At 35.3% G+C, this 12,423-nt stretch overlaps 2 protein-coding genes across 2 annotated transcripts; both read left to right on the top strand.

The window, feature by feature from the left end:
- Nucleotides 1-2,005: 2,005 nt before the first annotated feature.
- LOC147502950 (alpha/beta-Hydrolases superfamily protein) lies at nt 2,006-6,895 on the top strand. The gene is made up of 7 exons (XM_086607763.1): nt 2,006-2,361; nt 2,444-2,545; nt 2,693-2,831; nt 3,552-3,722; nt 5,461-5,704; nt 6,270-6,361; nt 6,502-6,895. The coding sequence occupies exons 1-7, from the start codon at nt 2,256-2,258 to the stop codon at nt 6,773-6,775; spliced, it is 1,128 nt and encodes a 375-aa protein (XP_086463889.1). The 5' UTR covers nt 2,006-2,255; the 3' UTR covers nt 6,776-6,895.
- Nucleotides 6,896-8,281: 1,386 nt separating this feature from the next.
- Nucleotides 8,282-11,661, top strand: LOC147502951 (phenylcoumaran benzylic ether reductase Pyrc5-like). Its single transcript, XM_086607764.1, has 5 exons — nt 8,282-8,576; nt 8,671-8,805; nt 10,198-10,435; nt 10,938-11,141; nt 11,265-11,661. The coding sequence occupies exons 1-5, from the start codon at nt 8,394-8,396 to the stop codon at nt 11,429-11,431; spliced, it is 927 nt and encodes a 308-aa protein (XP_086463890.1). The 5' UTR covers nt 8,282-8,393; the 3' UTR covers nt 11,432-11,661.
- The last annotated feature ends 762 nt before the right edge of the window (nt 11,662-12,423 follow it).

Here is a 12,423-nt window from a genome sequence, read left to right on the forward strand (position 1 = left end):
GAATACTAATGAGGAACTTCTATGACTGCATGAAACAGTTCATGTGCAAATAATGCAACAACATGAGAATTGAAATCAACTACAATCATATAACTAAGGGCCTCAGTTGATGTTCCATGCTCATTTTGCAGGTATACTCTCCAACCCCTACAAATCCAATAAAAGACTGGAATCAATATACCATGTCTGACATGAGTTAATCAAGACAGCACTAAACGAAAGTATTCAACAATCACAGAGGGGAAATCAAGGGACACAGAACAACACTTGACCCAGCATGAACACCTAAAACAATAACATTAAAAAACAAATGAACAAACAGAAGTTAAACAGAAGAAAATCCCAATTAATTTTGACAGAGTTCACTGAAAATGCTAGTTCAAAACTCTGACAGAGTTCACCGAAAATGCTAGTTAAAACTTTGATAGAGTTCACCGAAAATGTTAGTTAAAACTTTGACAGAGTTCACCAAATATGCTAGTTCAAAACTCTGACAGAGTTCACCGAAAATACTAGTTAAAACTCTGACAGAGTTCACCGAATATGCTAGTTAAAACAATATTATAGACAATATTTGTGTCTGCCATATATTCAAACAATATTAAGTAATGTTTAAACAATATTTGAGCATATCATATTCAAGGTAATTACTCAAAACAAACTTATGTTTTTAAACAAATTGATTTTGCCAATGTTTATGGCTTATGCTTTTGTATATGAATTATAGTTATGAATTATGGCTTCAAACGAATATGTGGACAACTGAAAAACCAATTTTTGCCAAACCAGTTAAAAACCATCGCGAAATTATGTACTTACAGTTCCTTTTCCAGCTATTTCCTGATGAACTCCTTGGTGTGCGCCCACTTTATCAGTTTTTGAATCAAACTCAAAATCAAAATATGAATCAAACTTCAAAATCAATTCGTGAATCAATTCGTGGGTTTCAAAATTTTGGGTCATGAATTATAGCTATTGTTGTTTGGGTTTTGGAGAAGAAGAAAAAGACCGAGATAAGTTTTCTTCTCAAATTTCGCGATTTTTCCTTTTTTCCTTTTTTTGGTTTTGAAATACTTCAAGATTTTGAAATTTTACGATTTTTGAGTGAATTAGATCTGATGATCTAGAGAAGAGATCCAAGGGATCAGGAGGGGAGTGAGATAAGGGTGGCACTATAACTGTGTCACTATAGCCTAACCGATATATATATACACTCCGACTCCTAAAAGGACCTTAAATAAGGACCAAATATAAAACAACCACAATTTCACCTACAAAATAATTTAAAACCTAATCTTTTGTGCATATGATCTATTAACCATAAAGAACATCTCTACAAAAATTCAACTTGTTTGACAATTTTTAACATTGGCAAAAGATGATTTCAAAAACTATACACTTCTGGACCGTTAGATATTTTTTCAAAAGTGGACAACAATTTTTATCTAAGTTAGAAAATATCAAACGAGTTAAATTTTTATAGAGATATTCTTTATGGTTAGTAGATTATATGCACAAAAGATTATATTTTAAATTATTTTGTAGGTGAAGTTGTGGTTGTTTTAGATTTGGTACTTATTTAAGATCCTTATTTAAATCTTTTAAGATCCTATATATATATATATATATATATATATATATATATATATATATATATATATATTAAGAACATTTCATATTTGTTAGGAGGAGATGCGTGGTTCAAAAGGAATTTTGAGCTTTTCCATTGTTAAGATGTTTTGTTTTAGATAAAAGACTTAATACAAGTGATTTTATATAGTTTTGATTTATATTTTGTGAAATAGATAAAAGTGGATTATTTTTATTAGAGAACATCGAATTATTCACGAACTACTGTATAGATGTATGTTTCTCGCCCTGCCAAATATTTGACCGAATTTTTCTCCAATTTTTTAAAAAATTGAAACCCAATTATAGACGTCCCGAATAAATCACTCCTGAAATTGGGTTAGCTTTGAAATTTGAGAATATCGGTATATATGAAGGGAACTGCCTGTGTATGTGAAATCATGGAGTAAAAAGCCAAAATCCCGATAAAAAAATCTAAAGGGTCAGTTCAATTGGTCCAAAATCCGCCACAGTTCCGAGCGTACACCATCCACAGAAACACGAACACTCATCAGTTCAAACTCCTCGTATCATATTCTTCCACGCTTTTAACTTGTTTCACAAGAGAAACCCGCATTTAATATCTTCTCTTTAACTACTTGCCTCACCATTTCAGTTTTTAAGGAATGTCTTGTTCAAGTAGTACCATTTCACCTTCACTTAGAACACAGTTTTTAAAACCACTCTCACGCCAATACCTCGTACCATCAAAGAGTACTTACCTGCAGCATAGTAAGTTTTTTTTTCTATACATTTCCATTATCTTCAGTTTTTAGCATTGGTTGTTTATGTTGGTATATTTTTTTCTTGAAAGGGAGTAGATGTGGAGTACTTAGAAGAGATTTTGCATTTAAAGGACTAGTTGTTGCCGGCGTTTCGGTTCTTGACACTGCAGCTAGTGCTGATCCATTTCAAGGTAAACTTATTACCTGTTTGCATCTCATTTGAATTAGTGTTCATCTATTCTTTCAACTGACTATGTTGAAATAATTTTAAGACATTCTTTGGTGATACGAGTTTAATATATATGTTGTGGACTATGTTGGAATAATTATGTTTGTAGGGATGGAAAGATTACCATTCAAGTCAGATGGCTACAACTTTTGGACGTGGAAGGGTCATAAAATACATTATGTAGAACAAGGAGAAGGATTGCCGATAGTCCTTATCCATGGATTTGGGGCTTCTGCGTTTCATTGGAGGTTTGTACTCTTTATCACCACATGTATTGGCACTTAATGAAATTTAAGTTACATTATTAGGAGTATCACATACCGCCCCTTTTTTGTGATACTGTAATTCTGTAAAGTGCATTTTTTGCTCGAACTTAAATGGTGTCCAACATGGATAAATGAGCACTTGAAGATGGTTCATCATTGATTGATGAAATTCAGTGGACACTTGAAATACTCTTTTATATGCAATTAGTCATTTATAACTTCTTAAGTTGAAAACTTGAAAGATAGTCACTCTTCTTTTGCTTTCACTATCAATATTAAAAGTAGAAGTTCTTAATTTCTTGGGCTCATAAGTGATACTTATTTGGGACCACCATTAATCTTGGTGGCTCTAGTGTATTTTCACCCGCATTTGTACACCGGTCGATTGTTATATTTATCGACTTTTGGGTAGCAAATGGTGACACCTGTATTAATCTTTACATTGAAACACCATCCTTCGTATTTATCTTGATGTTATATCATGACACTATGATAGTTTATGTTGTTTCAGCGCTTTAGACTTGTTATTTTCTGACATTTGAAATCAATATGTTTATTTTTTTCCTTACGAGTCCTCTAACATGGAAAAGTAGGGTTATGAGAACGGAATTGATGAGTATTTGTGATTCCATCTGTTATGTGCTTACATTCTTTTTGACACAGCTGCAAATGTATAAGAAAGTCTCTTTACCATGTATGCAGATACAACATACCCGAATTGGCTAAAAAGTACAAAGTATATGCTCTGGATTTGCTAGGCTTTGGCTGGAGTGATAAAGCACTTGTTGAGTATGACGCCATGGTATGGAGGGACCAAGTCGTGGATTTCTTGAAGGAAGTAGTCAAGGAGCCTACCATTTTGGTTGGAAACAGGTATAGATCTTAAAAAGTTTGGGTCATTTAAGATCATGATCTCCTGATTTGTTCCTTTTCTGTATAGAAGCTGTTACTTATTATGAAAATTGACATGCCAGCAGCTTATGGTATTAAGTATATACTTCACAACACACAAGCACATGCTCACATGTTACTGTGGAAGACATCATGTTTTTCAAATCCATAAGCAGACTTCCTACACATATTTGATTGGCTTATTTTTTCCAATTGTAAACTGGTTGTGATTTTCCTTTGAAAAGAAAAACCAATTCTAAATAAGTTGTTCTTAGAAATTGTTAAGGAAAGTTCATGAAAGTTGAATGATAACATAAGTTATAAATTTGTAAGAGGGAAGATCAACAGTCTAGCTAAGTATACCGCTTAATGGAGTAGGGTGCATACTGCAGTGCGTTTTTTAGTCTATTCTTATTAATAAATTACTTAGAGTGTGAACCTTTCATTAGAAAAGATTATGTATGCTGCAAACCTTAAAACTGGAACGCCAATGGACGTGCACTTTCTAGTTAGATGATGAACTTTTTTGCAAAAAGCTCTACGTTTGAACTCTTTTTATGCTTTTCTGAGTACCTAATCTGGCCATAATTTTAATTCAATTTAAGTTGCTGCATAGCGTCTCCAAGATCTGATTTAACTCTCGTGTAATTAATGACAAGAAGCCTTGACCTGCATTTTAGCATCTTTATTTAACTGATAAATCAAGCACTAGTAGCAGACCTTTGTGGAGTAGCAGGATGTCAGAAAAACTTGGTTTCACTTAGTTTATACTGATGTTAGCAAGTGGTGCAATTGTTTCAGCCCTAAGATATTGAAATGCAAGAAAACTAAGCGAGTAAGCGACATTTCTGAAAGATATGTTGAGGTGATTATCTTTTTTCTATAAGGGCATCTCCAATGGAGGGTGTAAACCGTATAGAGTATAAAGTTTACACTCCAAATGTCAAAAATCTCTTTCCAATGGGGGTGGTATACTATAGATAATAGAGTATTAGTTGATAGAGGAGGTGGGGAATTCCCCATCTCGCTATCAGTTGATAAATAGCTCGGGCGACACTTTAACCAACGTCCGAACAAAAAAAATTTCGGACGTCACTTTAAGTAACGTCCCTTTCTAATTCTAAAGTAATTTTTTAACTCGGATGTCACTTAAAGTGACGTCCTAGTTTAAATTAAAGAGAGACGTCACTTTAAGTGACATCTGAGTTTAAAATCTAATTTTTTTTTACACTTCTCCATTGGGGAGTATAGAGTGTGGATATTTATAGGCTATACAATAGTACGCAATTAGAGTTGTAAAATCCTAATGGCATCTACGTGGAGGTGTAATTTTACACCCCCCATTGGAGATGCCCTAAGCGCCATGAATGAGATGGTGGGGCACATCATTTGAAATAAAAACATGTGGTACCTTATACTGCATTAGAGTATGATTTTTTCTTGTTCTTGCCTATCATGCTTAGATGTGTTTGATACTATGATTACTGCTTATATTTTTGGTCAAAAGAATTGCATACTTCCTATAAACTTACTATCAAAGTAAGAAGCAAGTCTACCAATTTTAAATAAGAAAAAGAAAAAGAAAAAGAAAAGGCTTCTAGTATTCTCACCTCCATGAATGTTATAAACCATTCAGTTCTCACCTAGTGCTTTGTCCTTGTTTAGAATTTGTATGGAATAAATGTGTAACCTTGAATTTGTTGCAATGGTTGTTCTTCAGTCTTGGTGGATTTACTGCCTTGATTTCAGCTGCGGACTCACCTGAGCAGGTCATTGGTGTTGCATTACTCAACTCTGCTGGACAGTTTGGGAGTGCTAGTGGACAAACTGAGAATAGACCCGAGGAAAATATCTTACAAAAGCTCCTATTGAAGCCATTGAAGGAGGTTTTTCAGCGTATAGTACTTGGTTTTTTATTTTGGCAAGCCAAGCAACCTGGACGCGTCAAATCAGTCTTAGAAAGTGTACGCTTCTACCTACGATCTGCTTTGCATTTTGAAGTTGAGGGGTAACATGAGTCATCTGTATAGCTTGACTTTAGAGTTGTACTTAGTCCTAGTATTGATCGTAGACAAACTCAATGTGTTACCGTCGGTCTAGCATGAATGCCTTTTGAAGGAGGATTAAAAATGATCCTTGTCCACAATTAGAAGTAGGACATGCAGAGTGGTATGAATATGCTGCTCCATAAGTCCCAAATGTACACTTGCATTTACTTTCCCAATATGTTATAATCTGCGACCTTTTAGTTTCCAGCTGAATATCTAACATCAGAACCACCGGCTTTTAGATGATCTTCTTGGTGGAGGTTCTTCTGGTGCCCCATGTGGTGGTTCTGTGTTTTGGATAGGAAGGAGTGTGTCTTTTGCATTTTTCTGGTCCTACCCGATTACCTCCAGTAGAAATATCTTTATTCGGTTTCCAAGGCTTACCCTTTGTCCCTGTCTACTAGAGTACTAGACCACTAGACCACTACCTTGTGATTTATGTGTGTTCCATATTATTTAACAGGAAATTTTTGTCAACCAGGTATATGTCAATAGCTCCAATGTGGATGACTATCTTGTAGAATCGATAACAAAACCAGCAGAGGACCCCAACGCCGGAGAAGTTTATTACAGGTATTTTTCTAATTAGATTGATCTTTCAATATGAATAATATATTCAATTTACATATGAATATTAAGGACTTTAGGGAAAAACAGCTTCAGTGTTGCCCCTGTCTCATGTTATGAGATTTCTGCTGCTTTGTTTACTACAGATTAATGACACGGTTCATGTCAAATCAGACCAAGTACACACTTAATAGCGTCTTGGGTAGACTCAGTTGCCCGCTGTTGCTGCTATGGGGCGACTTGGATCCTTGGGTTGGGCCTGCAAAGGCTAACCAGATCAAAGAATTTTATCCAAATACTTCTCTTGTGCATCTGCAGGCAGGTCACTGTCCACACGACGAGGTGCCCGAGCTTGTAAATGGAGCCCTTGTCGATTGGTTATCATCTATCAAACCTCAAATCTCAATCCAAACTCTATGAGAACATTGACGTCTAATGTGTACTTTGTAGCTATAGGATCCTATTCAATTGATACTGAACTTACAATCCAAATGTAAATTCATTATTTCAGAATTATAATTATATTTTCCAAGTTGTGCATCTTTCACTTTTCCTAGATCAGGGCGTATGATCTAATAATCCAATTCTATAAGGATCTGACGCTGGCCAAAAATAAGGTCCACTAATGTTGTGTCTAATGTTGTAAGCCATGTTGAAGAATCATATTTTTCGTGCAATGCACTATATGTTTCAATGTTCTACAAATATGCAAACTGAGCTACACATAGTTGTTCAGTTTTTAAACCGGTCTTTTCAAGATCGATAGGCAGCATGGTTTTAATGGATTCTGATTGTGTGGAATAAAAACAGTGGGAGACTAATTGAAAAAGGGGGGAGGGGGTTTTAAATTATTAATAAGGGAGGAGCTGGTTATAATTTCAGTGAAGAAGGTATTTCTCAATTAGATAAATAGAGAAATTAAAATTTGCCGGTTCAATAGTGAGAGTTAGTTCCGGAAAACCCAGCTATCATATAGTGTAGAGATTTGTTGAAGAAATATTCATTGTGCCTCAATCAATAGGCTAGTCTTGGACCCATCAAACGTGGTAATAACCAAACAACGACGTTTTCCCAGAAGGAAAATGAGAGTTACCAAACAACCAAACGTTGGTACGTGTCATCCTAACTAGTTTGACCCGATTTGACCAAGTTGACCCAACCGATTTTGAGCCTCTTTTCTTCAGGACTCCGCATTTGGGCTAATGGCTGGACAATTTATTCAAGGCTTTATAATGAACTTTTCCCCTTGCAATTGGACTCATTTTCTACTCAACAAAGTGAAATTTCAAATTTGTAGTGGAAATTAAGCAAGGTGTGGAATGTCCAACCAAAAACTACCAGAGTCCAGAGCAGAGACCTTTTATCAAGAGAAAAAGAAAGATAAACCAGTGTTGCTGAAGGAGGAGGTTGGCCATCTCGATCCTGTTTGTATTCCAGATTGATTTGAAGTCGATGGTCCACCATCTTTTGTGCACATCACGCGTGATCCCACTATTCACCTAACACTTCACCACCTTGTTGAGTGTTGACACATGAAGATCCAATTCAGAAATAGGCCCTTAACACCAAAATAAGAGTAAAAAAAGGTGTAATTGGGTCCAACGTCTACGTCATACATATTCAATTGGTTATTATTATTTGTTAGGGACTGCATTCTTAATTTAAGTTTCGAGATCAGCTGCATTTTATTATTACCTAATAAAGTGGTCGATCAAAATCACAGCTACATTTTTCGCGTAATCGACGGAATTGTGAACTAGTCCACATCCAATTTCGAACATGGACAAATTCACTAACCATATGAAATCACGTCCACATACATTTCAACCAACAAAAAAAAAACGTAAAAGTAGAAAAAAGACGTTGGTGAATGGTGATTGGTCAACCTATTAATTCCTATAATCCTCAGACTTCTCTATTTCTCTTCTATAAATACACTCCCGCCCTCTCCTTAAACAACACTTGACTTCTTCCACTCAAAACAAAACAAAAGAAAGAAAAAGTATTCCAATATACTAGCCCCAATCACCAAAAGAAAATGGCAGAGAAAAGCAAGATTCTGTTCATAGGAGGAACAGGATACATCGGAAAGTTCATAGTAGAAGCAAGTTTGAAACAAGGGTATCCCACTTTTCCTCTAGTTAGAAAAAGCACAGTTTCTGATCCTGTTAAAGGAAAGCTCATTGAGAAGTTCCAGAAATCTGGCGCAAAACTCATTTACGTAAGTTAATGTTTTGTAGTACGTACTACGTAGTATATGGGAATAATATTGTTGTGGGCTTATGTTAATTAATATGTTTTTGAATATTGGACAGGGAGATTTATATGATCATGAGAGTTTGGTGAAGGCAATAAAGCAAGTTGATGTGGTTATAGCTACACTTGGTCATGCTCAGCTAGGTGATCAGGGTAAGATTGTTGCTGCCATTAAAGAAGCTGGTAATGTTAAGGTAATACTCAGATCTCTTTTTTATATTCTTAAGGTTAATGTAATTAATTGTAAGATTGTGATCGATCCCCGAATAGAGGGAAATGAATGATTGCATGGAAACAATGCCCTGATTGGAATTCATATTGTAAATTTGGTTAGATCATAGCAGTTTATTTATTGATTTGAATTTGTTGTACTAAGTATCAAGCTCAGTGTTGATCATAGTATGAGTATTAATTAAAATAATCGCGGTTAACGCCTCAGGACTTTCAAGTTTCAAGTAATAAGTGCCAACCAGAAATTCTTGTGTCTATATGCAAATTGTGTTCCTGATCTGGTTGTTGGTTTTATCTCGCTATGACGACCATCCTGTTCTGCTCCAGCAAGTTTTACATTCTTAAAGAAATATGATGTGACATAAATGTAGCTCGTTTTGATTTTTTACAACCCTGCTACGTCATATGAATGAAATTTATGTATACATTTGGTTTTCATTGGTAATTCAGAGAGCTGGTGCAGATGAGACCACAGTGGACAATCTAGCAGAATATAACTTCTCTTATATTTGAAGACCCTTTTTCCTAAATATTTGATCCTTTTTGAAAATCGAAACTTAATAAACTTGATTAAATGGAAAAATAACATTTTTGAATATAGTATAATGGCTTTTCACATGATAATAGATATTTTTATCCCTCCGGAGGAAGCTGCATAAATGACTATAATATGTTGATCTTCCCATCTATGACAACAATTGGATTTTGAAATGATTTATTAACTGATCAAGTTGATCTTCTCATCGATGACAACATATTGTAGTGATATTATTTGTGAACCTTTTCTTTTTTTATGCTATGTTACATGACTTGTTTTACTCCTTAATCTTCCATTACATGATGTATACACTTCCTTGAAGTGAAGCTGTGTGGTTCTTACTGGATCACCTATCAGATTGTTGTTTTCATTTCCTGGATAATCCCTGGCAAAGCACTTTCAGCTTCTTCTCAATGGAGCAATTTTTCAAATGAAATATGAATAGAGTATACTGGTGCGGCTTAGACCCGGAGACCATATTTTGAAAATAATCAGTGTTGGATACGTATCCACGTGTCTCTGTGTCGGACACATATCGACATTATATTGTATGTCATATACCTCAGTTTTTTATATATCTCCTTGTCAGACACTTTGTATCTGTGTCGGATACGAACATAACTATATGTGTAAATGTAACTTAGCTTTTATGTGTTTATATCTGCAAGATTGCCCTTAAACCTTCCTTTTCCTCTATGCATATGGGCTTTTCAGATTGCCTGATGACCTTGGGATGTGACATTGGTAAAAAATCTTATTAGAATGTTGTACATGAATCTGTGGCTTGATTTTTCTTTTCTTCCCTTTTTTGTTTTAGAGATTCTTCCCTTCGGAATTCGGAACTGATGTGGATCGTACCCGTGCTGTTGAACCAGCGAAGACTGCCTTTGCAACCAAGGCTCAACTTCGCCGAAGCATTGAAGCCGAGGGGATTCCTTACACTTATGTCTCGTCAAACTTCTTTGCAGGCTATTTTCTCCCTAGTTTGTCCCAGCCTGGAGCCACAGCTCCTCCTAGAGAAAAAGTTGTCATCCTGGGGGATGGAAATGCAAAAGGTACTCTTTTGTTATATGGTTTCTGTGTTTAGTAGATCTTAGCTCATCTGCTAATTAGAGCTTATGAGAGAAAGTTCTTGCTTGAAAACGGGTACACCAGTCTGACTTTTCACTTATAAGCAGACTGCAATTTATGAAATTGAGTAAGTTACAAGAAGTAGTGACATTGGCATTAAGGTCCAATGTTATTTATGCCCAATTGTCGCTAGATCACGAACTCTACAATATTTCTACATTATTATTTTGAGATGAAAATTGTCAGTCTTCATTTGTTTCTTAGAGGTTGCTGAAGTGGTAGTTGTGAATCAGGGATTTGAAGTTGGCAATTAGTACATATCATTAATCACTACAAGTCACTATGATGTCTTGCATATTTACTTGTTCGTGTTAGTATAAGCCATATATATGGTAGGTAATGGTCTATTTGACACTTGAGATGCAGAGCCCAAGCCAGTGTTAACTCTACTAATCACTGTTTATGTTTGCATACTTCTATTTTCAGCTGTTTTTAACAAGGAAGATGACATTGGCACGTTCACCATTAAAGCGGTTGATGATCCAAGGACCTTGAACAAGATACTCTACATCAAACCCCCACTCAATACCCTATCTTTCAATGAACTCGTCTCCCTGTGGGAGAAGAAGATAGGAAAAAGCCTTGAAAAGATTTATGTCCCTGAGGAGCAAGTTCTCAAAAACATACAAGGTTGGTTAAAAGTAACTCCCATTGCAGTAAATTATACTCCGATAAGAGTGACAATATTTCACACTATGTCAGTCTAATACTTGCGTTACAGTCCTTATTTTATGTGTTTATTTATTTGTGCAGAGGCATCATTTCCAGAAAATGTTGGTTTGTCAATTAGCCACTCAGCTTATGTACTTGGGGACCAGACATACTTCGAGATTGAACCTTCATTTGGAGTTGAAGCTAGTGAACTTTATCCCGACGTGAAATACACAACCGTGGATGAATACCTTAATCAGTTCGTCTGATTGCAAGTTTTATATTTGCCCGCATGGTTGTCCCAGACCTTAATTATAATTGTAATCTCGTGAGGGTAGATATGATTTATGCTGTAATTCCACTTGGCTTCCAACTTGGAATATTTCATTTGCTATGATATAATGGTTGTATGGACCATAGTACAAAATATCAGGATATGGGTATTTATCGATATTCAATTTCTGGATATGTATCGTGGATATATCCCCCTTTTTGAGAATATTTGACATTGTTTCACATGCAAATATCGTGGATATATCCAAAATATCGGCAAATATCGTGGATATATCCAAAATATCGATAAATATCGTGGATATTGTAGATATTTCTTGATATAACATGATACATTATTTATATTTATTTAAAATATAATGGTAAATATTAAATAAAATTGTTATATACATAAAATATCGCCAAATATCACAAATATCGTAAATATCGTTAAAATATCACCGATATTTACAGTTGTATATATCTCTGAACATATCGTGATATTTATATATCTTTTTCTGAAATCCGGATAGATATCCCCAAATATAGCGATATATCGGGATATTTTGTACTATGGTATGGACTATGGACTCCCTCCCTCTATGACTCTTTGCAATTTACAAGGAAAGCTCTATTCTGCAATCTTAATTTTGAATAGGTATGTCCTTACTCCTTATGTCCTATCTTTCCTTCTGTCTCTCTCTTAAATGCTACTAAGTTTTTTCTATGGCTATCCTAGTTAGCTCATAACTCGTGTCAATCTTCCGGGACAGGTAAACTATATAGACCTCTCGCTGAACAGAAAATGGCTACTTCTTTCTCCCTGTTCGTAAATATTTAAAACCCGCTCTCATTTTCCGTAACCTCCTCAGTCCTCTCATTTCCCTCTTTACAGTGTTTCTCACACAGTGGGTTATCACTACACCATAACAGGCTATTTGCAACGGCAAAAAAGCGTTGCTAATAATTTTAACGCGCTTTTAAGCGTTTG

The sequence above is a fragment of the Coptis chinensis genome, chromosome 4 (genome assembly GCF_015680905.1).
Source record: "Coptis chinensis isolate HL-2020 chromosome 4, ASM1568090v1, whole genome shotgun sequence".
In the NCBI taxonomy this organism is placed as follows: domain Eukaryota; kingdom Viridiplantae; phylum Streptophyta; class Magnoliopsida; order Ranunculales; family Ranunculaceae; genus Coptis; species Coptis chinensis.

What these genes read in the sequence shown, in the direction of transcription:
- LOC147502950 (XM_086607763.1), top strand. Translation starts at nt 2,256, where the DNA reads ATGTCTTGTTCAAGTAGTACCATTTCACCTTCACTTAGAACACAGTTT. An exon ending in GAGTACTTACCTGCAGCATA is followed by an intron (nt 2,362 to 2,443) that starts GTAAGTTTTTTT and finishes TTTTCTTGAAAG; the next exon opens with GGAGTAGATGTGGAGTACTT. An exon ending in TCAAATCAGTCTTAGAAAGT is followed by an intron (nt 5,705 to 6,269) that starts GTACGCTTCTAC and finishes TTTGTCAACCAG; the next exon opens with GTATATGTCAATAGCTCCAA.
- LOC147502951 (XM_086607764.1), top strand. Translation starts at nt 8,394, where the DNA reads ATGGCAGAGAAAAGCAAGATTCTGTTCATAGGAGGAACAGGATACATC. An exon ending in GGGGGATGGAAATGCAAAAG is followed by an intron (nt 10,436 to 10,937) that starts GTACTCTTTTGT and finishes TTCTATTTTCAG; the next exon opens with CTGTTTTTAACAAGGAAGAT. An exon ending in AGTTCTCAAAAACATACAAG is followed by an intron (nt 11,142 to 11,264) that starts GTTGGTTAAAAG and finishes TTATTTGTGCAG; the next exon opens with AGGCATCATTTCCAGAAAAT.